Here is a 25,339-nt window from a genome sequence, read left to right as displayed (position 1 = left end):
TGCCGACCAACCGGCGTGTAGTTTTACACTCCCTCATCTGCCCCCGCAGTCATTTATTATCTAAGAAATCTAAAAAGTACCCTCCTGTTTTTTTATTGAAAATTGTTAATTGTATTCAAAGCTCTTCACCATTTTCACAGGATAAAAATAGTGAATTCCCAAGCCATATTAACCTGATAGCACCAAATGCACATGCAAGAACATTTAGCAGAATAAAGGTTATCAATTGGGTCATGGGAAAAACCGAGACAAACCACTTCGGGACAGTGTAACTTGAGAACAGAAGTGAGATGCCACACATGTGCTCTGTAACTTTCAGACTAGCTTACTAAACTTCCTTTTATGTTTGCATATTTTTCTTATTTTACATCACAATAGAGAGAGAATAATCAGACTACAGGAGTAAGCAAACAAAATATTTAATGTTTATTTACCATTAGTATTTTTGTTTGTCTTTTTATATACATAACACAGACACACATTAAATCATTATGAAAAAAAAATATCTAAACAAATTAGACTAAACTCCTTCAAGCAGCCTTTAACAACTACTTCTACAAGGACTTTATCAGGAAACAGACTACGAGAGGCAAAGTATCGATGTACTGTAAGTGAACTGGAGCATTGGTTTTAAATTATCAGTATATAAAGCCAAAGCTGGACACAAGTAGGCTCAAGCAACCCCATTCAAATGTACACGCATACACACCTCACATATAAGAAATCACAATCTATAACCACTCACACACACAGACTTTAAGGTTAGAGCCCATCTGTGGCTTTTTCCTCTGTTGTTATCCATCTAATATTAATACTGAAAATCATACAAAACAAACAACTAGAAAACAATTATAATATTCAAAGTGTGTGAGTGTGCGTCACTGTTTCACCAGTCATAGCTCTGATGCATTTACAGCCAAATTGTAGCCAGTGTGTTTTCAAGTATGGACAATCTAAAACAGTGCTTGGCTGAAGAAATGCTATAAACCTCGTGGTAAAAACAGCTTCAAATTATTATAACGACAGTGAATCTTCTTTGAAGTCATTTTGGTTTTGATTCTTAATATTCTTAAGGTGATTTGACTGTTAAGTGATATGGGAAATATAATATTTATATGAACAGTGTTGAGGTACATTTAACAATCACGCTGAGAGTATTACTGGCAACAGTTCAGTCTGACATTGAGTTGTAAAACCAGCATGTAATTTTATAACAGGTTATCCAGTGGCATTTTTAAAATAAAATAAAACCTCTGAGGCTGATTATGCACTTTAACGTACAAATAATTTACAGAAGTTCTGTTTATTGCCACATCAAAATACCTGGTGAAAAGTTACACAACTAAATGTTAGAATGACGTTACCAAAATATGGTAATGAAAATGGCTGAAGGTTAAAAGAACCAGTAGAGCACCATGGGAAATATTCATTACAGTACCAAATTCCTCCAGGTCACTCTAGGCCAACTGATTTGTGGGAACATGCCAGCAAACAATCTTTTGCTTTGATAACAACGCTCGTCTGACGTACGTTCTAATAAAAATGTAGTTTGTTTGGGACATTTCGAGACACACAGGCATACACACATAAAAACTACTGTAGATCCCTGTTTTAAAAAAATGTTCCTCCTAAGCATGATTTGCTTAATAAAATAAACCATTTAGTAAAGATGACTGCAGTAAGGAAGAATTTAAACTTCAAATCCTAAACCTCAATGAAGCAACACAATAATATGGGTAAAATGGCTTAATAAATTGTATCCTTTTGTTCATTTGAATCCATATCTGCCAACACAAGGATAGTGTGAAAGGATGTTTCACCTTATCTGAAGAGAAACTACAGTTTTGCTATTAATTCATTTAATGAAATTAGCAAAGAACAACAAAACAAAATGGTAAAATTGGCTAAGATGCTCTAAGACTGTTAGTACACCAGTATACTGGTCCCTAGCCTTCCAAAATTATTGTAAATAGAAGATTTCAAGTTTAACATCCCTAACAAAATCTCTAGCATTTTGTATAGCTTGCATAGCTAGCAGCATTAGCTAGTGCTGGTTGTAATGTTAGCAAAACGAAAAGCATATTAAAGATTAAGGCAAGGCTGGCAACATAAACACTAGCAAATATTCTAGCTTGCTAACATTCGAGAATTAATATTCCTGAAGAAGTGAAAACAAAGTAGGGACGGAGTCCGTGAAACATAAATATAGAACATAAATTAAATTCAGTGCACAACAGTCAACAGTGCTCTGTGCACAAAATGTATGAAATTTATATAAATAGATATAGATTTTGTTGTATTTGGATGTAGTAAAACCTGATGCCCCATAGCATGATAGCTTCCTGTTAAAAACATACATTTCTAAACCGTTGCTTTTTCCACAAGGATAAACTCAACATTCAGGACCACACCTGAACATTAACTCCATTCAACAGGGAAAACAACGTCCTCATGAGCTTTCCATTTATGTTTTCTGGATTCCTTCCATTCTTCCTTACTTTGGCTTCCCACTTACAGTTCGTTGTTATAATGGTTGGTTTGTTTCTTTATTGACCCATGTATTTATTTCCTGGATAGGCCCTGCTTTGAGTGAAGAGTAGTTAATTCCTCTCTTTAGTGAAGCGTTAGTGTTGATTTCTCCTAGTGCTTTACTTTAGTTTTTTGTCCATACTTTTAACATGGCCATTTCTTTTGTGCTTGCCATTTGGAATGCCATTATGACAGTGTCCATTCACCTTCTCCGCTGGAGATGAACCGCGCCCCATTCGTGATTGGATGCACTTGCCTATTCGGTATAGCAAGTAGCCAAGTAGAAGCAGGCACACTCCTATCACCACAGCGACGTCCAATAAGAAGTACTGGTAGGTTGGGATCTCATAGACTGCAGAGCGGAGGTGTTCGGCGCCCCGGTGACGGAGTATATAGCTTATCCAATAAACTGCACGACTCACTGGATGACCAGGCTGATCTTTATGAATCTGAGACAGCAACTGTGCTCGATCACGATACCTTGATAGAAAGAAAGATGGAGAAGAACATCTGAGACAGCAAATCACCAACAGGATGCTGATCTTGATATAAAGGCCACAAGATGGCAATGTACCATAGCTCCATGAAACCCAACTTAAAGGAATGGTTCACCCATAAATTATGTCATTAATTACTCACCGTCATGCCATCCAAACCCGTAAGACCTTCGTTCATCTTCGGAACACAAATGAAGATATTTTAATGAAATCCGAGAGCTCTCTGACACTCCCATAGACAGCAATTATCCTTACATGACCAAGGCTCAGAAATGTAGCAAGGCGATTGTTAAAATAATCCATGTGACATCAGTGGTTCAACCGTAATTTTACGAAGCTACGAGAATACTTTTTGTGCGCAAAGAAAACAAAAATAACGACTTTAATACGATTATTAATTACGATTGAACCACTGATGTCACGTGGATTATTTTACCGATGTCCTTGCTATGTTTCTGAGCCTTGATCGTGTAAGGACCCTTGCTGTCTATGGGAGGGATTTCATCAAAAATATCTTAATTTGTGCTCCGAAGTTGAACAAAGGTCTTACAGGTTTGGAACGACATGAGGGTGAGTAATAATTGACAGAATTTTCATTTTTGGGTGAACTATCCCATTAAAGATAGATCTGATCCTCATTTGAATGCAAATCAAAAGAATTTGTTAATATTAATAATAATTTAAAAATATATATATTGATCAAAATAAATAAAAACTTTAATTTTTATTAATAAAAAAAATGGTAAACATTTTTGAGTAATATAACGTTAATGGCCTTCAATCCACCATCCACCATTTTATGGGAAAAAGCAGCTAGGACATTCTGCTAAATATTTTTTGTGTGTGTTCTACGCCAGAAGAAACTCATTCAGGTTTGGAACATCATGAACTGAAATGATAAATTCAGCCTGTAGAATAAAACCTTTTTAGGCTACATTGCTCTTTGGCTTCCTTGGATTTGTTAAAACACTATGGGTCTGCAAATATTGACACACAATATTGACACCATGGTTTTTAACAGGTCTTGTTTATCATTAAACTGGAGTAACCCCAATTCCACAGTCATTAAAGATTAACCTGACTCTGTGTGTGAGGGTTTGGATGTGTATTACCTGTTTTTTAATAGATGTTTTACAATGACTGCATGTTTGTGTGTGTGTGTGTGTGTGTGTGTGTGTGTGTTGCACTTTATTCATTTTATAAAGGCATTTTATACACATCTGAATTACCTTTTGTCTGTAATGACATTAACCATGGCAGTATAAAGGTCTTCTTCACTCATCCTTTTCCACTCAAGCTTTATGCCCATGCCTTTGGCCTGAACTCGAGTCATGGTGTCATAGTGATCTCCAAACAGTGGTACACCCACCACGGGAACGCCGTGATACATTGCCTCATAGATGCTGTTCAAGCCCCCATGGCTCAAGAAGGCCCGTGTGTTTGTGTGGCCTGTGAGTGAACAACAGATGCAGTGTTAGAGAAAAACTACAATTACTGAAAAAAATTGCATTTTACCAACAAATACTATGAATCGCAGAACGTTTTCCATACCATAGTTGTTTCTGCACAGTAATCATAGTTTAACGGTGGTATTTCGAGCGAGACTGTAATAACAACAGGGTTAATGGATGGCTCCTCTCTTTATCACTGTAATATTAATAACTATGATTTTTTTAATACAAACTGTATAATATTGAAATGAAACACAACACCATTAAAACTAGATTTTTACATTTACTATTGTGTTCTGAATGATATTCTCAATTCTAGATATTATCGTTGATAAGCGATTAGAGTTACAATTCATGTACATGGAATAAACAGTGAGACGAGTGAACAAAGATTAATAATGGGGATTTTTTATTCAGGCAGTAGTGATAAGTGCCTCACAAAAAGCATCATAATTATAATAAAAATAAAAGTTTACAATATTGATCTAATGATTGAACTTCTGTGTGAACATGAGCCTTTATACTCATCCCTCCCTGTACTTGCTAACTTCTCCCTCTAGATGAGTCACAATGAAAAAAGAGTTTTATTGACCTTTCAGAGTTACTAGTTGTTCATTAGCTCATCTAGTACCCTTATATCTCTTTAAAAATGCATTTGAAGACACATAGGAAAATCAAATGGATATTTGCATATGTTTTTGTAAATTTGTCCGAGGTTTCTCACGGATAGGGTGGGGTGTGTACAGTATCACTCCCTTACTGGTACTGACATGAGGCAGGACATTTTCATTTTATGAATAAAGCAACATATAGTGTGTGTAAGTGAACTCTGATTAAAAATGGAAAATCAACTGTTGTTTATGACAGTGCTGACCATGTGTCATTGATCTTGAAGTTCAGCTGAACTTTAAACAAGTAAATGTTTGTTTTTTCTCAGAGAAGAAATGCCTTGGCAAAGCAGTCTTGTCTACTGACTTTGTGTATCAGACTTTTTTCTTGTGGTTACAGTATATTTGGTCGGATGAGCAATCCAAACTGATTTAAGATAAAAGCACAGAATGCATCAACTAGGTCATCAGAGAACAGGAAGTGTTGAGGACTGCAGAAAGACATTGAGAGAAGAGAGAAAAGACAGAATGATAGAGACAGAAAGGTCCTCTGTGACCTCAAACCCATGGTCAAACAGAAACTCATTCACACAAACAAACAATGCACAGGCTTTGTGTCCTCTATACAACAGAGATATTATCCTAAGAGATTCAGAAGAGCAATGAGGAGGATGAGCTTTCTCTCCCTCACACACTGCAAAAAAAAAAAAAAATCAGTTTTCCAATAAAAATATATAAAAAGTCTTCAAACAAGTGCTTTAAAGCATTTCTTATTTAATAATGTAATTATATTATTAACATTATTCATGTTTTTGTGAAAGCCATGATACTTTGTTCAGGATTCTCAGTTTTGAATAAAAATTTATGAAGATTTTTTCAAACTTCATATGCATTTTTGAATTCTCAGTGGTATTTAGTGAGAGATAGGACGATACTTGCCCAACAGGTCGTTCTGTGGCATCCATTCCACTAGTTTAGTATTGTTGCCCAGATTGGAGGGAGGAACTCCAGAGAACCTGCAGAGATATTAAACTCATTGAGATACAGGCATCCCATTCTAAAAACTCTTTAAACGTTGTGTACGAGACAATCATCAGCTGACAAGAATTAAAAATGTGTTAGTTTTTCAAAGCATCATAGATATGAGTGAGATCAGGAATTTGTATTTGGAAAGGAAAAGTGCATAAGAGACAAAGATATGAGAGAGACAGAGACCAAATATTTTGCATGCATAGATTAAATTAATACCAAAGCTTACAATGAGAAGGCAAATAAAAAGAAAAAAACAAAAACAAAAAAACAATCAGCTATCAGATATATTCCTTCCTACCTTGTAAAGCTAATAAAGACGTTATTGCAGCAATGCATTCGATATATTACATATAAACATGATAGTTATCTTCCATATAAACATTACACATGGGGTTTGACGAAATATGAAGAGCTACAACCATTGTACTTTTGAGAAAGGCATTGAAGGCAACATGAAACTGTATTCGCATCCCATTTGACTATGTAAAATGATGATTTCCAAATGAAACAGAATATTCAAATAGCAAAAACAATGTCGGATGGTACCTGGAAGTTGAAGTAAATTACTGTGGTAACTATTAGCAACATTATTGAAAGGCTGCTTTACCTACAACAGTAGTCTAAAACAATGCCTGAAAAGCTACTAATGCAGTTGGTTAGCATTTCTTGCTGGCCACATGGACTAATTGACATCAGCAGAAAAGAGAATTATACTCAGATTATGAGAACAAACAATTTGTGTTTAGAAGATGAACTAATAAATCAGTAAAAACACCAGGAACACAGACCACTGTTCAAAAGTTAGGGGATTATTTTAAAAGAAATTAATACTTTTCTTCAGCAAGAACACATGAAATTAACTGAAAGTGAAGTAAAAACATGTATTAAAGATTTATATTTCAAACAAATGCTGTTCTTTGCGACGTTCTATTCATCAAAGAATTCAAAAAAAAAAAAAGCATCACAGTTTCCACAAAAAATCCTAATCATGATTTTTCTCAGGTTGAAGGATTTTTAAACATGCAGTCTGTCTTTGCCAAAGTTAAAGTAACTTGAGACATGTCCGCACCTTAAAAGCATTTTATATTATGAGCCAAGTGTTTTCACCTTGTTAGAAATAGAGAGTTCAAAGTCATGTCTTGATGTCTTGAAGTCTGGCTTGAGATTTAGTTAAGAGCTGGGCTTCTCTGTCACTGGTGAGCAAGCACACGCAGCCTAAAGGCCAGTATGTGCCAAACCTAATGACAAACATTCTACAGTTTCTAAGAAACCTGACAGCAGTCAGTGACTAACTACCATTCCTATAATATATGCGCAGTGTGACAGAGAAAGAGTTTAGGCCATATGTTCATGACTTCATGTCTGAATACGTAAGAAGATTGGTATATTGGAGTGTGTCTGTCTATCTGTATAGCATATTTATGTGTGTGTGTGTGTGTGTGTGTGTGTGTGTGTGTGTGTGTGTGTGTGTGTGATCGCTAGACATTTCCACTCCCAACAGTGTCCTCATTAGTAAAGTCTTGCCATGGCACATGCAAGAACGCAACTGAGATTATATGGCATGACAACAGGAGTCATGACAATATGACTGCCTATGACAACAACAGGTGCTGTTATTTATAAGCATGCAGGTTCACTTAGGAAAAGATAAAGAGGAAAGAATGATACAAAGATTTTTAAAGAAACAAAATTAATCCAATGGGAAATTCAAAGTTTACATGCACTTGTGGCATATTTTTGAGCTGGGTTCATTTATAAGAGGATCACGTCTCAAATCCTAAATTATGTTATCAATTCTGCTTCATATAAAATTTAATATAAATAAAATAAATCAATCAATCAATCATTCAAAAAATGAAAATATTGCCATTATTTTTTATCCCTCATGTGGTTCCAGGCCTGCTTAACTTTATTTCATTCACTGTGGTTGCTCTTTTCCAGAAAATGAATCCCTTATGGAGACTGAGGCTTCCATCTTAAAAGATTGCAAAATTACCATGATTATCAATAAAGTGGTTCCACATTTGTAGTAAAGTTTAATTTTTGTCTATTCCTCGCAAAAAGCTATAATATGGCTTCAGATGACTTGGATTGTAGCACAAGTTGTATTGTATGCTCTACTCTTTTGTACAGGAGTTCCTATTCATTGTATTTGTATGATAAAAGGAAACTTCAATTTTTTTTTTTTTTTTTTTTTTTGTCTTTGTTTTCCACAGAAATAAAATCAAACTGTTTTATGACATGAGGGCAAAGTAAATAATGACAGAATTTTCATTTTTGGGTGAGTGGCCCCATAATTGCTATTTAAATTAAGCTGGGGGTTTCAAAAACCATTTTTAATCCATTTTAGAGAGTTTTTCTCTGAGCCTATTGTAATAAATGTGTCTTAAACTCTTACAGCACAACAAAACAAAATACAAAATGATGATCAGAATAATCATCACATTTTCTTTTTAAGATTTTAAGAGGATCATGACTTGTGTACCACCATCTCAAAGGATCAAATGTCCCTCCACTGCCAACAAAGGATGAAGATTTATTGGGATCTAAAACAAACATACTGAGATTCGTCATAATTACTGACAACACTCTCAATAAACAAGTGAATCTGTACAATGCTTTAGTCCAAAATGAATTCATAAAGTTTTGCATTTAGAAACGATTGGAAAGTCTAACGAAACCATCAGATAATTTTGAATGAGGGTTTACTGGTTTGGAAATGGAAAACAAAATAGTTAGTTGTAGCCACACACTTAATATTGACCCGCCACCACAGGTCAGTGGCCAATGGATACTATGTGATAGAAAGAAAAAAGTGACATGACATTCGTGCTCTGCATTTAACCCATCCAAAGTGCACACACACAGCAGTGAACACACACACCCGGAGCAGCGGGCAGTCAATGCTGCGGCGCCCGGGGAGCAGTTGGGGGTTCGGTGCCTTGCTCAAGGGCACCTCAGTCGTGGTATTGAGGGTGGAGAGAGCGCTGGACATTCACTCCCCCCACCTACAATCCCTGCCGGCCGGGGACTCGAACCCGCAACCTTTGGATTACGAGTCCGACTCTCTAACCATTAGGCCACAACTTCCCAAATTTTTTTTTTTTTTAGGAACAAGTGAAAAAACTACAATGTAACAAGTGAAAAAACAAAAAAAAACTATAATGGAAAGATACACAGGTGATTTGATCTGTTAGCAAAATGGTTCACTGATCACGTAAAAGAAGAAATGAATGGTAATACCTCCAGATGACTCTCTGGTGAAGACGGCTCAAGGCTCCAGCAAGTTTCTGAGCAATGTCTTCTGACAGATACTTCACTCCTGCACCAAATGACACCACTACGAAACCATGTTCATCTGTATCCTTCACCCAGGCTTCCAACTCCTGTACACACGCAAATCAAATACACAGTTCAACAATCTAGGACATTTGTGGTGATATTCGCAAGACAAAGCAATTCAACATTATATGGAAATCAAAAGCCAGACCAAACATTTCAAAGAAATTCATAGTTGATGTGGTAGCATTTAAACTAAATGGTTTTGTTTGACTTGAAAATATAATTTAAAATGACTAAATTAGGTTACAATAAAAGTTATTTTAGGGGTCAGATAAGCTAGAAATATCTCCATAAAATAACAACTGCACATAAATACCACTGTATATGTATCTGGTAATTATTCAGTACTATAGTACACATCAAACTACCATAGTATTTACCATCTGATACTATGGTAAGCACTTTGAACAGAAGAGAACAGAAGGTTTGTTAGCAACACAATACGAAAAGTTTTTTTTAATGAGGTTCTGCTGTTGTATTCAAGCAATGAAATGGCTGCAGAATGCAACTTATTATCAGTGTTCACCAGCACATTGCACCATAGTTTGTCCAAGGCTTAAAGTGACATTAATCACAACTTTGAACTCTCTATTTCTAACAAGGTGAAAACACTTGGCTCATAATATAAAATGCTTTTAAGGTGCGGACATGTCTCAAGTTACTTTAACTTTGGCAAAGACAGACTGCATGTTTAAAAATCCTTCAACCTGAAAAAAATCATGATTAGGATTTCTCAAAACCTGTTTTACCTAACAGAATCACCTTATCCTGCTTTAATAACTAATACTGGGGTAAATAAAAAAAGATTACAAAAAAAAAAAAAAAAACTTAAGATTACTTTAGTTAATGTACACATACAAAAATCACAGAATATTAACCAAACAGCACTGACAAGAATAGAAAAGCCTCTCACTGCTTTTCGTTGGATTTAGTATTAAAAGGTGACCTTAGCTTTAATAAGGCACTTAAAGCAGAACATTAACACAAAGTTAAGATTATTAGGATTATTAGGTACTGTATGGATAATAAACTCCAAAGTGGGAAAATGAACTAGATGGCTCTGGGAAAGTTGTGTCAGCCAAAGATATTTTGTCATTTCATTTCAGATGTAGAAAACACTTATTTACTTGCTAATCATGCTAGCAATATGCTAGTAACATGCTAATCATGATAGAAACATGCTAGCGACATACTAGTCACTTGCTTGCTAATCATGCTAGTCAAATGCTAATCATGCTAGAAACATGCTAGCGACATGCTAGTTACTTGCTAATCATGCTAGCAATATGCTAGTAACATGCTAATCATGATAGAAACATGCTAGTGACATACTAGTCACTTGCTTGCTAATCATGCTAGTAACATGCTAATCATGCTAGAAACATGCTAGTCACTTGCTAGTCATGCTAGCAACATGCTAGTTACTTGCTAGTCATGCTAGCAACATGCTAGTCACTTGCTAATCAAAGTCTTGATAAACTTTTTTATCTAGTTATTTACTATTACTCCAATAGGTCTGAAATATATATTGTATGTTTTAATCCCCTGGAACACACTATAAACATGATCTAGATTAGAACATGATGCATTGCTATGTCTGTCATAATTAAATAATTAAACAATTTTGGAGAAAGTGGCTGTACTTGTGTTTTTTTGTTTGTTTTTTTAACATAACTTTTTTTTGTTGTTGTTGTTGTTTACCGTCTTCCTTTAACGGACATTAATAAGACAATACTGCAAAAACAGTTTACTGTCAAAAATGTTATTCATGTTATATATTTATTGTCCAGCATTCCTAATTTTTCTGTCATTAATTTAATGTCATCTGTTGGTATTAATTCATTGTTTATAAATGTTAACACATATTTTCAACCGAAACTGGTTTCTAGAGAGCAAAAGGTTTTGTAAAAAAAAAATAAAAAAATAAAAAGGGAAGACTGTAAAATAAACTGTTAAAAGGATTTGATGATCACTAGTCTAGTGATTGTATGTTATTGTTGTCATCATTCAGGCTGTATTTCAGCTTTAATGTATGGTTTTTGAAACAAAGCAGCTGATATTTAACAAGGAAAATGTGCAATAGAAAATAGATATGGGTAAGTAAAGGGTTTGCAGTAATTTAATCTTTTTACTTGGCAAACAGTAAGCAGAAGCAGTCTAGTCAATTGCTATCTATAATATTTATATTTAAGTATGATATTTAAACATATATACTTTAAATGTGTTATTGTAAGTTGGTCAAGCGCAACTGGCTCCTATTATTCTACGGCATTTTAGTGTACTTTGCAGTCCAAAATGGCGGCGGCACAGTCATGTCATGGGCGCAACTGTTGCTATGGAGCGTTCTATTGAGTGTCGCCTCTTGGGCTTCTATACCACTGATCTTTAACCTCCTGAGACCCAGCTATGGAGTTTTTGCCTCTGTAGTGGACATTATATTTTAGTGAATTTCTCTGAGACCTCACATGTCACAGTTGTAAGACTGGATGTCCTGTACAGAGCACATTCAGGGCTTTATAGAGATACTAAATAATTGGAAGTTTCACCATGACCACACCCTCTCCTAGGTCTTTAAAGATGGCTAAATTTAATTTAGTGAAACATTTTACATCCTTATGGAAATATGATTATATTTTGTAATTGTCATTTAAATCTGAATCATTTTCTAATTGTTTGTCATAAAGCAACATCTCAGGAAAATGTTATGGGTTTTCAAATTCAAATATAACTTCCTGTTATGAAACAGGACATCATTTCATACATGTCCACTGTGGAGGACACCAGGACTAAAATTATGTTTATTATGCATTTTGGGAGACATAACAATTGAATAGGAAAATAAATTATATATCTATTTTGTTATTAAATATTAGATATTATTATGAAAATCTGGCCAATTATTACTCCCATTATGACAATTCTTTTTTTCAACATGCTGTCCCAACAGCAACACATTAATATGCAAATTAGATACAGTATAGATGCACTGTGTTTAAAGGGAAAACCAGTTTATAGAAATTTGTACAGACATATTTCATAAAACAAAATTGTATATCAAATCATTTTGTTATATATTTTATAACATAGTTGAGAATAATCCTTAAACAAAGTTTAGAAGAAAAAAATCCTGAAACCTAAAAATGTATTGGTGATTTAAAAAAAAAATCCCATTGTTTTAGCCTTTTTGATGTCTATTCATGCCATTATATTTTTAGAAAAACTTAGTCCTAGTGTCCTCTACAGAGGACATAGAAAAAAATATTAATAAAATATAATTTTTAAAAAAATGTTAATTTTTTTTTTTTTCTAATGCTCTAAACAATGTAATGACATGAGAAAATACTAAATTCACAAAGCTTTTTTGGGGGGGGTCTCAGGAGGATATTATAGATTTGTGTTCTATACTCTTTGTTCGAATCCTGTGTAACTACAGTTCGACAAAGCAGTTCAAATCTGCATTATCAGGAAGTTCTAATGGCACGGTTGCATCAACAAATACGTTTTTATATCAGTTTTGCATTTGTCGGGTAGGTTTAGGGTTGGGTTTGGTGTAGGGCAATTTCCAACATGACAGAGCATTAACTTTTAGCGACAGTCCCCGGATATTTGAATTCTGAACCGCCGCAATACGTTCCTGAAGCAACGTAAGAAAAACACAGCAATATGTACCTATATCAGCATAATAAAAACGTGCCAGAGTTTACGTCTTGAACTCGTGTTTTAGTGCCACTCAGTGGACATTTCTCTTTGAAACTGCGGCGAAATATGCAGTAAGGTGGACAGATTTATAGTTCAAATTATAAACTTAAATTATTGTGAGCAATAAGTGCTTTACCAAAAACATAAGCTTGCCATTTTAAACTTGTAATTAGTTTTACATTTTTGGTTCATATTTCTGAGATTTGGCTGTTGATTATTATATTACAAATACATATTCTAAAAATGCAAGATAAAAATCTAAGATGAGTAAGGCTTTGTGTTAGCATTTAGCATTCTTTAAGGCATGACTGTGACAAAATGAATGGTATTAACAGTACTTTGTGGTAGCAGTTAGCATAGCTTCAAAATGAGTAGTTTTTTGGGGGGGTAAGACCTGCTTTTTTGCTGGTTGAGGGAGTCCAGCTGCAGCTGAACAGCCTGCATTGGCCTGGCACTGACTGTCCGCTCCTCACACTGGTCTCAGTGTCCTTCATACACACCCGACAATGGGCACATTTACACACATAAACACACACTCACATACCCTGCACCGACAAACACGCTATTTGCATTATGGCTCCACAGCACACAATGAGGCCATTTGGGCGCTTGGTATTCCAAAAGTGCAAGTTTAGGTTTAGAACCCCCACTCCTATTCAGTGGACAGCTCTGCGCAATCACCCGCATTGATAAGAACAGCCTTTGTGAGCTAGTGGCAAAATCAGAACTTCATATTATTAGCAGTTAAATGAGCCAAAACAGAGGTAATAATGACTTGAATACACTGAATATTTTCTGGATATATTTTTATATAGCTACTTGTTTATTTTCACCACATCCGGCATATTGATTTTTAAACTGGATAGTGGACCTAGGTCACTTGTTTGAGTGAGTGGGTTCTGGCATTTTGGAGTTTGGCCATTTTGTGTGAGGCTGGAGATATTTGGCAATCCTGAAAATTGTGAAATAAAAAGAGGTTCCTGTATCAGTCGATCCCCATTATCAGAAAATTATGTCATTTGACTGCCTTTCATGAACACAAGCGTCAAAAGCATTGCATGTGCACACAATGCATTTACTGAAAGAACAAGGGAACTTTGGAATAGAAATTGCAACTGTAGTACCAACAGAGGATTGTGGAGCAGATAAACACATTTTGTTGGTTAATCTGATCCAAATATGCATTAGTTCATTAGCTTTCCATTCAGAATGTGAACTAGTAGGCAATAAAATATGTAAATTATTTTCATGCAATGGCCAAAAACTGATAAATGGTTGATAATAAAATTCTGTACTAATTTGTCTAAATTGAATCAAATTATAATGCACAGTATGAAAATGTATTATATTAGCTAAAGTTTATAAAGTTTAGATTGTTGAAGTTTTAAAAGTCATAACATAATTCAACAACATTAAGCCACAACACAATGGAATTAAACCACAACACAACTCTCCTTTCTCAGGCACCATAGAGGGTGGGCTAAAGCTAACACTTGGCCTAACAGTTCAAGTGTCCATAAAAAAGAATGGTACAGTAGGTTAAAAAATTTGGATTTCATTATACCACTGCCTCAAGAATAAAGCCTGATGGTTAGCTTTAATGCACCCTCTATGCTGTCTAGGAAACATCACCACAAAACAGGCTGATTGCACAATAGCCGACTTTTGAATGTATAGGCCTATATGCAAAATTAAAGTGTTCATAAAAAAGACAGTTTTATATTTATATTTTGTTAGGACACTGTCTCTAATATGAAGCACTTATGTTAGCTTTAACACACTCTATGTAGTGGCTGAGAAAGAGCACCACAAATTGGTCTTATCAAGCAATAGGGTAGCTCAGTGTGTATAGTACCATAGGGGGAGTCCAAATGTTGAAAATTTGGATTTTGTCAGTGTTTGACCATTAGACAGTGTATGATGCCAATATCTTAGATTTTAGTGCAACCATGAAAACGGCTGAGAAATGCCAACTCGAACTGACTGGCTTATTCAACTGTAGTTATTAACATATATGAAGTACAAGTGTCCATAAAAAAGACTGGTACAATAAAAACTGTATTTTCTTAGATCATTGGAAACTGCATCAAACCCCATTGTTGGATTCATCATACCTTTACATGAAAATAAAATGACTCCGCTGTTTCAAATTTAAAGGGGTAGTTCACGCATTAATAAGTAACTAATGAATAAGTAGTTGAATTTGGCCTTGAATTTAGTAGTTAGTTAAGTGCACTTATGCACAGGATAATTTCCATTGGTTTGTTTCCATTTAGTTGTAGCTTCATTCCACTGTGTTAAGTTATGCTTGATTTTTACGCTTGCTTGCTCCTATCATTGTAGTATGGTTCCATATCTTGTACATTCCTCAAAGTAATGCCACGAAACAAATAGTAAAACAATGTTTGGAGACAGTTTAAATATAATAGCATTTGTTTCTTACCTGTGGCAAGGGGCTGGGGGGTTTGGTGAGGATGCCACCTACATAGACAACATGTGGCAGAGTGGGTCGTGGGAACTCAAGCGCCATGTCAGTACAAAGCATCCAGAGTCGACTGTTCTGAACTAGATCATGCATGGACACTGAGGGCTGGATGTTGTATTTCCTCATGATGCGATCATATTTGGGTAGAACCAGGAACTGGACACCAAATCTGGAAACCAGGTACACTGCTGTGTTAGCTACCCGTTGGAACAATGACATACGGTCCGTTAGAAGAGAGTTAAATTCTGGGACGTAAGATAGGGGTGCTGGTGCCCCAACTTCTGCAGGGTACCACAGTCCTGTGCTGAATACTGCGTACTGGACACCCAGAATGTGAGCTATGACAAATCCACACATTTCATTGGGATCAACGAGCAGGAGGTCAAACTGTTCACGTTTTAGCTGCTCAATGACAGAAGCATTCCCAACAACAGCATCACAGTTTTGAGAATAATGGTCCAGGATGTCAAAAAGCTCCAGTGCTGTGAGACGCCCTGAGAAGATGTTGTGAACTTTTGATTGGAGGAAGTCATCGGCTGAGGTGCTGTTAAAGATTCCAGGGTAGCGCTGGAGACGATAATGATTGCAAGGTGGGACCTCGCGACCTTCGGAGACCAGGAAGACTGTGTCATGGCCCTCGGCGTGAAGAGCAGAAGCCAGGGTCTTAAAGATATACAGGTGGCTCTCAAACATAATTGGAGGAACTACCACAATCTTAGCTGCCCATGAGAAACTTGATGCTAAACACCACAGCAATGTGGCAAGCAGGAAAAAAGTCTTCATGACTGCAGAAAGAAAGACAACAAATGATTAGTGATACTTCCATCATTCACTGACCCTTGTACTGAGCAACTACATAAATCAATACGGTAACATTTTAGTTTAGGTACCAATTCTCGCTATTGCTTATTAGCATGTCTATTATTAACATATTAGCTGTTAATTGGTGCTTATAAAGCAACAAATTAGTTGTTTATTGGGGCAAAAGTCGTAGTTAATGGTTTTTAATAACTGTTATTGTTAATTATTGTAAAATGTGTTTGTAAATGTTATGAGCTCTGACCATTCACCTGAACTTCAGCTTCATAGCAAAGCCTTTGCATAGTCATAAAAGTACAAATCTTTTAAATCTAAATCATTCATTTTGGCTGTAGGAACAAAGCATTTGAACCCAAATACAAAGAGATAGCATTTGGAATCAGTGACTGATTAAATCTGCTGGTCCAAGACACACTGTGTTCTCTGTGTGTCTGAGAAAATGTGCATCATGACTGAGGTAGTATGTGTGGGCCTATGACACTGTAGATTGTTTCCTCTAATACAGTGAGCAAAGTTCACAGCACAATCTGCAAACATACACTTATACACACTTTCAAGTCACTTCACCTTTACACACAAATTTCACACAAAATGGCTTCATCGTGCTCCCAACTATACTGAAACGTTTATGGGTTGTTTATACTGTACTCAATATTTGTCTTCCCAAATATGTTCTTTAGGATTGTTTAGAATAATTGAAGCAGGTTTTCCCGCACTCTTTTCAACCAATTGAACACAAGGAAGAATTATATTTCAGAATTGTTCACTGGTATGTACCAATTTAACAAAATACAATCATAAGGAACAATATTTACCTATATACCTACACACTGGAACATGTACATTTTCAAATTATGACACAAATTAATCTTGAGACAGTTTGAACTGATTCATGGAAGTGACTCAAACTTACCAAATCTAAAATTGTTTTTAGCTACTGAAGTTTATATCATTAAATCTCTGTTTTAACATTTCATGCTTGTAAGTCAGAAGACTATTCTAATTAAATGTTAATTAAATATTTATAGTTGTTAGTGCCTTAAAAATACAATAAATCAATTAAAATGACTAGTTTAGCACTGTTTTTAGAAACATCTGCATACAGCAGCCCTAGATATTAATAGCATGTTTTAAACAATCCCTAAGGCTTTGGTGTTCTCGACTTTCGTCTTTAAGCATCTCTTTAGTTTCACACCTTAATTAAAGAACATAACCTACAACAGGCCATGTGTCTGGGGATCCAATAAAAAGGTGTCTGTCATTGTGTGAGGGGAGAAAGACAAAGATGCACATAAAGAACAAAAAGGCAAAGGAAAGTTATTCTCTACATTGTCTCTAAGGTAGACAGGACACTGAGTGGTCTGCGTTTATAAATTGACAAACATTTGTATCTTCATTTGGGCATTCATTCAAATTAGGTTTACCACATTTCTCATCCCTCGGATTGCTAAAACAACAATGCTGCACGGAAAAACCCTCCCTAGAAAGAAAAGCAATGTCCCTGTCGGGAAAAATGGAAGCTGTGAATGTTGCTGCTGTATTTAAGATTTACAAAACGCTCCCCAAATTAGAATGGCTGTCCTTAAAATGTCAAGTGTGATTAAATAAATCTATGAAACCCCTACTTGTAAATAACAAACAGGTGTTTAGTGGTATTCAGACACAGTGAATCTTCAGTGAGGAGAACAAGGAGACCTAAGAAGGTATGTTTCCCAGGCCATATAAGCCAGCTGTTGAGGTAAATTTCCCGTTTCCCTTGCTTTTAAATGACGGCTGTTGTTTCTAACGTGACCCTTCCACTATTTGGCTCTCTCAGACTCAGGTGGGCTATCACTATTACAACTTTTTTATATAGACTGTTGACTGTTGCCATGGCAACCCTGCCAGAGTCAAGCTGTACCCTAGCAACGTCATAGCTTGTGTTACTAATGGGTGGTTCAGGTTTCCTGCCCATCAGAAAGGAGAATCATTTGCTATTAAACACATGGAAAACGCTGAGATGAACGATAAAGCCGATAATGTGATCACATTGTTGTTTAGGCTGCCACACAAAAAACACCTGATAAAAATGTATTCTCTTGATTAAGCTACCAATTATTTTCCAGACTATTGTAAACTTATTTTATAACGCATTGCTCCGCATTCAAAATCAGCCATTGTTCTTTTTTATGATGATACGAAATTGCTGTTTGACAATAATAACTATATGATCATTATAGACTACCACAATAAAAACATAATATAGCCTACTTGTTTGTAAAATACAAATACTGATAAATATTGTTGTTATTATAGTTTGTGTGATCTAAATGGTACAGAAAAAAATATAATATTAGAAATAAAAAAGTGAATATATCAAGACAAATAAAAACATCAATACAGTTTATTAGTCTAATTAGTTTATTAGACAATCAGTCTATCTAAAAATGGCATTCCATTTTTCCTTAATAACAAGTGAACAAACACCCATGTTTGGTTGTTGTAGCCAAAAGTTTAGACTAATATGAATAATTTTATAAAAACATTATTTTATTTCAGGGGATTTGTGATTTAGCACTATTCTCATCTTACAGTAGCATTTTTTCAAGAGAAACGCTGTGTTTTACATTTAAATAGTGCATGAGTCAGACTATATCAACTAAACAGGAATTTTCTAGGAGTGAGGGAGAGGTTATGTACACAAGAAGACATGACTTGATGTTATCAGCATGGCATTTTACATGCCTTTAAGACTTGTTACATTAACACATGTGCTCTACGGTCACGTGACACATTATTATGATTGTGATAACTGATAAGAGATAATGAATACCAAGACAATCTCAGAACAAATCCAAATAACTCACATGGTGTGATCAGGGTGAATGTGTGTTAGAGGTATCTGGGTTTCTCTAACCAAAACTGGTTATTTCCCTGCTCATGAAAAGAAGCTAAACAAGGTGTTTATGTGCCTTTTGTTTTGTTTTTTGATACTTTAAGACTGAATAAAAGGTAAATGATTCATAAAATCAACAGTGGTGAACTGACCGTCACAGGCATTTTTCTGCTAAATTAGGCAACAAATGAACTTGATCTAAATCTCTAATGTTTCACTATAGCTGCACAAATGAAATACTACAGACATCCAGTAGCAAACTCATTCTAGGACCTTCCGTTATAAGACTGTGCTATTTAACAACTCAGTTCAGAGCTTAATGAACAAACCCCCCACGTAAGACCCCCACTGAAGACACTACATACCTGGAAAGAATGACGTAGTGAGAATAAGCGATTGACTAATGGATGCGTTGCGTGTGGTCGGCGAGTTCGAATGGACTTTCAATATGCAAAGAAATGCAAAACCCACTAGGCCACATCCTTTTCAAGGAAAAGATGTCCTCTATTCACAAGAGGACAAAACAGCTGATCATATCTTAATGTCATGAAAAACAGATAGGATTGGTGTCTATGACAATAATATCTCACACAAAGAGTAAAGGAATAATCTCTGTCCATAAAAAATATATACAAAATCATAGACACAGCCATTAGACTTCTGCAATTACACCTAGTTCTGTTCAGTAGAATTTTACAATAAATACAACCAGGTATCATGACAGCAGACTGTAAGGTGGAGTCCAAACAACAGGTGCTCATGGAGGAATAGACTTCAAACAGGCCTAACAGGATCTTCCCATCCCCCACTGCACACATTAACACATTTACTAAATGCCCTTTAAATCCATAATGCTTGACTAGATTGATAAAAATGAATGAGAGCTGTATGATAACTGGTGGGAGTTGTTAATATTATTTTTTATTCTTATTTTATTTTATTTATTTAATTTGCATTATATTAAACAGGACATTCATCCAGCACTGAAGTGGGGACTGGAGGATGTAATTCACATATGATATTGATTTTAAGGAAAAGCTCTAAATTAATATTAGCAATATTATCATTGCATTCATCTAGGTTGACCATGCTTATTTTTTGGCCTGGATTCATTAAGTTAAATGTTGGCATAAGTAGTTTGGCATAATCTTTTATTTTTATTTGTTTTATTTTAAATATAGTATTAATAGTATTCATTTTTGAATACGTTTTGTCTGAATAATCAGTGTAGCATAACCATGCATGCAGGTAGCCATTTTGTTGTCATGTGACAAGAAAGCCATAAAACACAGAGACCCCCATCAAGGTCATTAAGGTTTTATTTACAATGCATTTTAATGAAACGCACATTGTTAAAGTCAAATGGAGCAACTCTAAGAAAACCCTTTTTTAAGTCAAAAAATATATCCTTCTATTTTGAAAAAAAAAAAAAAAAAAGTGTGCAGTTTTGTGTATCCAGGGTACATTTGTTTTAGTTATTTTTACTGGTTAAATAACTAGACATCTTTAAGGCCATTTTTGTAGGTCTATAAATTGTATAATTATACACTATAAGCCTATATAAGGACTTGACACTTATTTCAATTTAGTTTTAAAACTTTTTTTTTTCATTAAGTAAATATAGCAACATCACACCTGTCACAGGCCATAAGTCAGTCAAACTATAAATATTTAACCCCTTATCCAAAAATGTTATTCTTTACAAGAAAATGATGATACTAGATGAAAGCATAACGAGACTAGGAAGAGATATTTCAATCAGAACTGACATTATCTCTTTATTTTATTTTATTTTAGATGGCTGTTGAACGGAAATTGAATGTCAGTCCTACTGTGCCTCCTGCTAAACTATCGCTCGCCGGTTAAATATTGATGAATGGGGACAGTAAAAGTGAGCAGATAAATCTTTAGATCACGTCCCAAACGTTCATTTGTTCCTCAATCTTCAGGAAACAATTGAAAAACATCATGTGACAGATACTGGATCGCATTATGATACGGTAGGCTATTACATAAAAACCATACCACGAAAGCGAGCTCAGTTTCAAATGGACACTGAGACTTCAAAACATGTCACATGCAAGCAGTGCGAGAACTTTAAATGTCAGCCATCTCCGCAAAATAATAGAGAGCCCAAAGGACACACCTAGGCTACCTGTAAGTAGAGAAGTCCGCACTCAATGTTGCGCGTGACGCCTGTTTCTAAACCGAAACGCCGCCCTTCGCCGCTTACCTGTACAGGTGAACCCAGTAGACCGGTGTCCGAGCGTCTTTGAAATTTACGTCCCCTCGCTCTCCTGAGCTTCTGACACTTTTACATAAATCCACAAATGGTGTTGGCCGGTTAAAACTGCCCGTTTGCCACAACAGGCGAGGTGTTTTTCACAATGTCTAAGAGATGGGGCGGTGTGTATCAGAACTCCAGGGAGGCGGGATGTGCGCAACCTCAATTCACAGTCACTGCAGGGAGTGGTCCAGCCATAGCAGTGTATAAACGCTAGAACAATAGACAGTCCTCGGCCTTCCCTCAAATCCCCTGGGAAGCGTCAGGTGCGTTGTTTGCTCTTTCGACACAGGTCTATTTGCATTGGAGGTGCGTCATCGCGGCGCTTCTATTTAGGCAGAGCTGTGCTATAAATATGACGATAAAGACTGACGGAGATCATTGAAACAACTTCTTAAGATAATAACATCGTTCCACCTTTAACGTTAATTAAACAATACTCACGAACAATAGGCAAATAAGCCTGTTTGAGTGCGTAATAGTGGTTTAAAGTTTGAAAAATAAATCATTTTGAAAATTAATTGTTCTTTTCTAATAATAAAGATGCCGTTCACAATACTTAGCCTACTAAAAGTTAATTATCACTAGTTAGTAACTGAAGAAACCCACTAAATGTAGTCTCTAAAATAGGCACGAGAACTTTTGAAATAACTATAACTTTCCACCAAAACTTCATAGTTCTCTGATGAAGATGGGCACAGGACAATGAAGTATTTGTGTCTGTGTTTTGTGTGTGTGTGTGTGTGAGAGAGAGAGAAATAGAACATGAGGATTGTGTTTGAATCATTGATGATTCTCTTCAGTTGGTGCGGCTCATATTTCTGTGCAGTGCCTCTGTGGGTGTTACACAGTTTAGAACCCCAAACCTTTAGACATGGATCAGAAAAGTGACTGAAATGATAAAAAACAAAAAGTGCCCCCAGGTATTTACAATGAGCACCAGCATGGGGTTGTTGGTGATCTTGACTGCCCACTTTCTGAATTGTGGTCCAAATGGGCAGGGCCGATGATTTCCTTAGCTCAGTGTACAATGTGCTGTAGTCAGATGCTGTGACTGACCTATACCAGACATTTATGGCCTGGGATAGGAATCATTCGATGATGAACTTCTTGAGATATCCCAGGAAGTACAACCTTTGTTATGCCTTTTTATTTGTAAAGACAACGTCACTTTGCAATTTAATGCCTCTGTAGACACTGCAGTGAGCTGTAGTTGTCAGATATCACCATTCGTTATCTCAAGGCAAGTGTTGTTGAATATGTAGATAAAATGAAGTTGTTTTTAATGATAAAATAATAAGATAATATAAATAATAACATATTAATTAAAATAATTTAATTATTGGACAGAAATGTATGGCATGCTGAATGAAATTTTCATATGGATAGAAGAAATGCCTCCATAAAGGAAAAAAAGGTGTTAAATGTTTATTTCTGACATTTACTGTATACACAAATATCAGAAAACAGCCTCAACATATAAACTGTAATTACATGAACTAAAATAGCTACTCACGTGGTACAAAAATTCCCTGTCACAGCTCATTAATACACCTTAATAATTAAGTCTTTAACTCAGAATGCAATTCTCTGACCTGTTAAACTAAATGCAGACAGGAATTCCCAGTGTTCTTTCTTTGTACTTAATAGAGGGTGTGGTATTTGATAGGTTTGTAGACGTCTATAATAATAAAGTCAATTAACATTTCCATTCATCTCAGTGGAAATTGTCTTGAGATGACAATTTCATCATACATGGCTACTTTTGAATCATTAAGTTACTCCAATGGCATCTGTCTGCCAGGGCTAACTGGCTAATGCTTACCAGCTAATGCTTACCAATTCTAATCATTTGTTTCTGTCTTTTATCTAAATTACCTTGCATGCCATTACTCAGAGTCATCATTAATTGGTCCAAACCCTCTGTGTCCTACTTACAGTATATGCTTCCAAAGTTAGATTAGCAAGATTAGTCAGGTATAGATATTTATAACATTATGCTATTTGCTTTTTTTAGGGTAAATATCGGTAGTGTGTTAAGTGTGACATATAAACTTTTCCTGTGCTGACCATCACATTATGACTTTACAAGACTTTACAAATTTCACCAAATGTTATTATAGACAATAAAATTTCCTTGGTTGCAATATAACTACTAGGGACAGACAGTTACATCCAAAGTTGCTCAAGGTTCCCTGGGATTGTCTCGCCAACACCTAGAAAGCAAAGCGTTGTAATCTCTATTTGTCCATCCAACGATAATCACTGGTTGTAACCTTTAATTATCGTTTTTCTTCTGGATCTGTCCAAACACTATTTTCTATTAAACAAACATCTCTTTTTCAACACTAAGAATAAGAATAAAATATAAAAGAGTAGAAAATAAGAAAGACGGAAGTGAACTGAAACCAGTCTGAAATGCAGAGAGAGATCAGTTATTGTTGGCGTCCACCATGATGCCATGAGGAATACTGCAAGCGGAGTAATACAAACGTGAAACAGTTGGAGTTGTGTTATCACTAGAATATCACACTCTTATCAGCAAATCAGATTCAAGGACCAGAAAGAACTGTTGTATAAATATAAATAATACATTTATTCAGCAATAAAGGATGCATTAAATGCATTAAATCAAAAATGGCGGCTCTGACATTTAAAATGTTACAAAAGATTTGCTGATCTTTTGAATTATCTATAAAAGAAAACTAACACATATATATCATATAAAATGTAGCACAATCATGTTCTATATTGTTAATTTAACAAGAAATGTTTGAGATCCAATCATCATATTATGTTGATTTATTCCTCCAAGCTCCAAATCTGACAAAAATTACCATTCCAGATACTTCCTTACTGTCTGTTCCTTACACAAAGCAATTGTATGACTTCAGAAGACTTGAAATATACAAGTCACAGCTACTTGGATTATATTTTTCATTCTGCATATTTGTCATTTCTTGAGCAGCCCCAGGTCACCATTCCCTATATAGGCTATATGGAAAAATCAGTGAGAACATCCTGCCTAACACCTGTTTTCCATAGCAGAATGAAAGTCATATGGATTTGAAATGACATCAGGTTGTTTAAATAATGACAGAATTTGTCCTTTTTGGAGAAAAAATAACATTCAATTGCTGCAGCGCACATTAAGTTGTTTGAAAGTTGTGACTGTTCTCTTTATTTCTATCCTATTTGTTGTCAGTACAGTAATTAGGCTGAAATTATTATTTTAGATTGAGTGTTTTATGAAACTGGAATTACTAGATATAGATCTGTGTGTATAAGTGATGTATTGACTAAGATAATGGGTAGAGATTTCTTGATGACTGAGAGATCCTCCTGCCAGTTTGATGTATTATGTTTCCTTTTAGGTTACCAAGCTGCACATTTGTTTACACCTTGCTTGGTGATATCTTAATTTTAGTCAATAATTAAATTTGTCACTAGGCACAGCTTCAGTGCATGCATGAGACATGAGTTTTCATGTCTTGGAAATCATTTTTCTGGCGTACTGTAGTATTGGGATTATGCAAATTGGACTTCATCCATGTTTCATTATGCTCACCTGTTTTCCATGTCCAGTTTGTTAGTATAAATAGTGTCATTGTTCAGTTTGCATATTTAGCTTTCCTTTTCTTTCTTCACTGCTATATTTAGTGTTGTTGGGAAGGAAGAATGACCCTCATTCCTCAACCCTATACTTCAATGCATTATA

General features: G+C 35.4%; 1 protein-coding gene across 1 annotated transcript; it reads right to left on the bottom strand.

The window, feature by feature from the left end:
* Positions 1 to 403: 403 nt before the first annotated feature.
* On the bottom strand, positions 404 to 21,926 carry LOC306874143 (2-hydroxyacylsphingosine 1-beta-galactosyltransferase-like). The gene is made up of 6 exons (XM_079423947.1): positions 21,571 to 21,926; positions 15,602 to 16,428; positions 9,361 to 9,503; positions 6,025 to 6,101; positions 4,256 to 4,475; positions 404 to 3,009 (listed from the first exon to the last, which is right to left on the bottom strand). Exons 2-6 carry the CDS (start codon positions 16,424 to 16,426, stop codon positions 2,649 to 2,651), a joined length of 1,626 nt encoding a protein of 541 aa, XP_079280073.1. The 5' UTR covers positions 16,427 to 16,428; positions 21,571 to 21,926; the 3' UTR covers positions 404 to 2,648.
* Between the last annotated feature and the right edge of the window lie 3,413 nt (positions 21,927 to 25,339).

The sequence above is a fragment of the Barbus barbus genome (genome assembly GCF_936440315.1).
Source record: "Barbus barbus genome assembly, chromosome: 8".
Taxonomy (NCBI): domain Eukaryota; kingdom Metazoa; phylum Chordata; class Actinopteri; order Cypriniformes; family Cyprinidae; genus Barbus; species Barbus barbus.
This window is presented reverse-complemented; position numbering and strand designations above follow the sequence as displayed.

Coding starts and splice junctions, on each gene's coding strand:
- LOC306874143 (XM_079423947.1), bottom strand. CDS start 16,426: ATGAAGACTTTTTTCCTGCTTGCCACATTGCTGTGGTGTTTAGCATCA. Junction 9,504..15,601: donor CCCCCAGCCCCTTGCCACAG/GTAAGAAACAAA, acceptor GCGTGTGTACAG/GAGTTGGAAGCCTGGGTGAA. Junction 4,476..6,024: donor GCCACAGAACGACCTGTTGG/GCAAGTATCGTC, acceptor GTTCACTCACAG/GCCACACAAACACACGGGCC.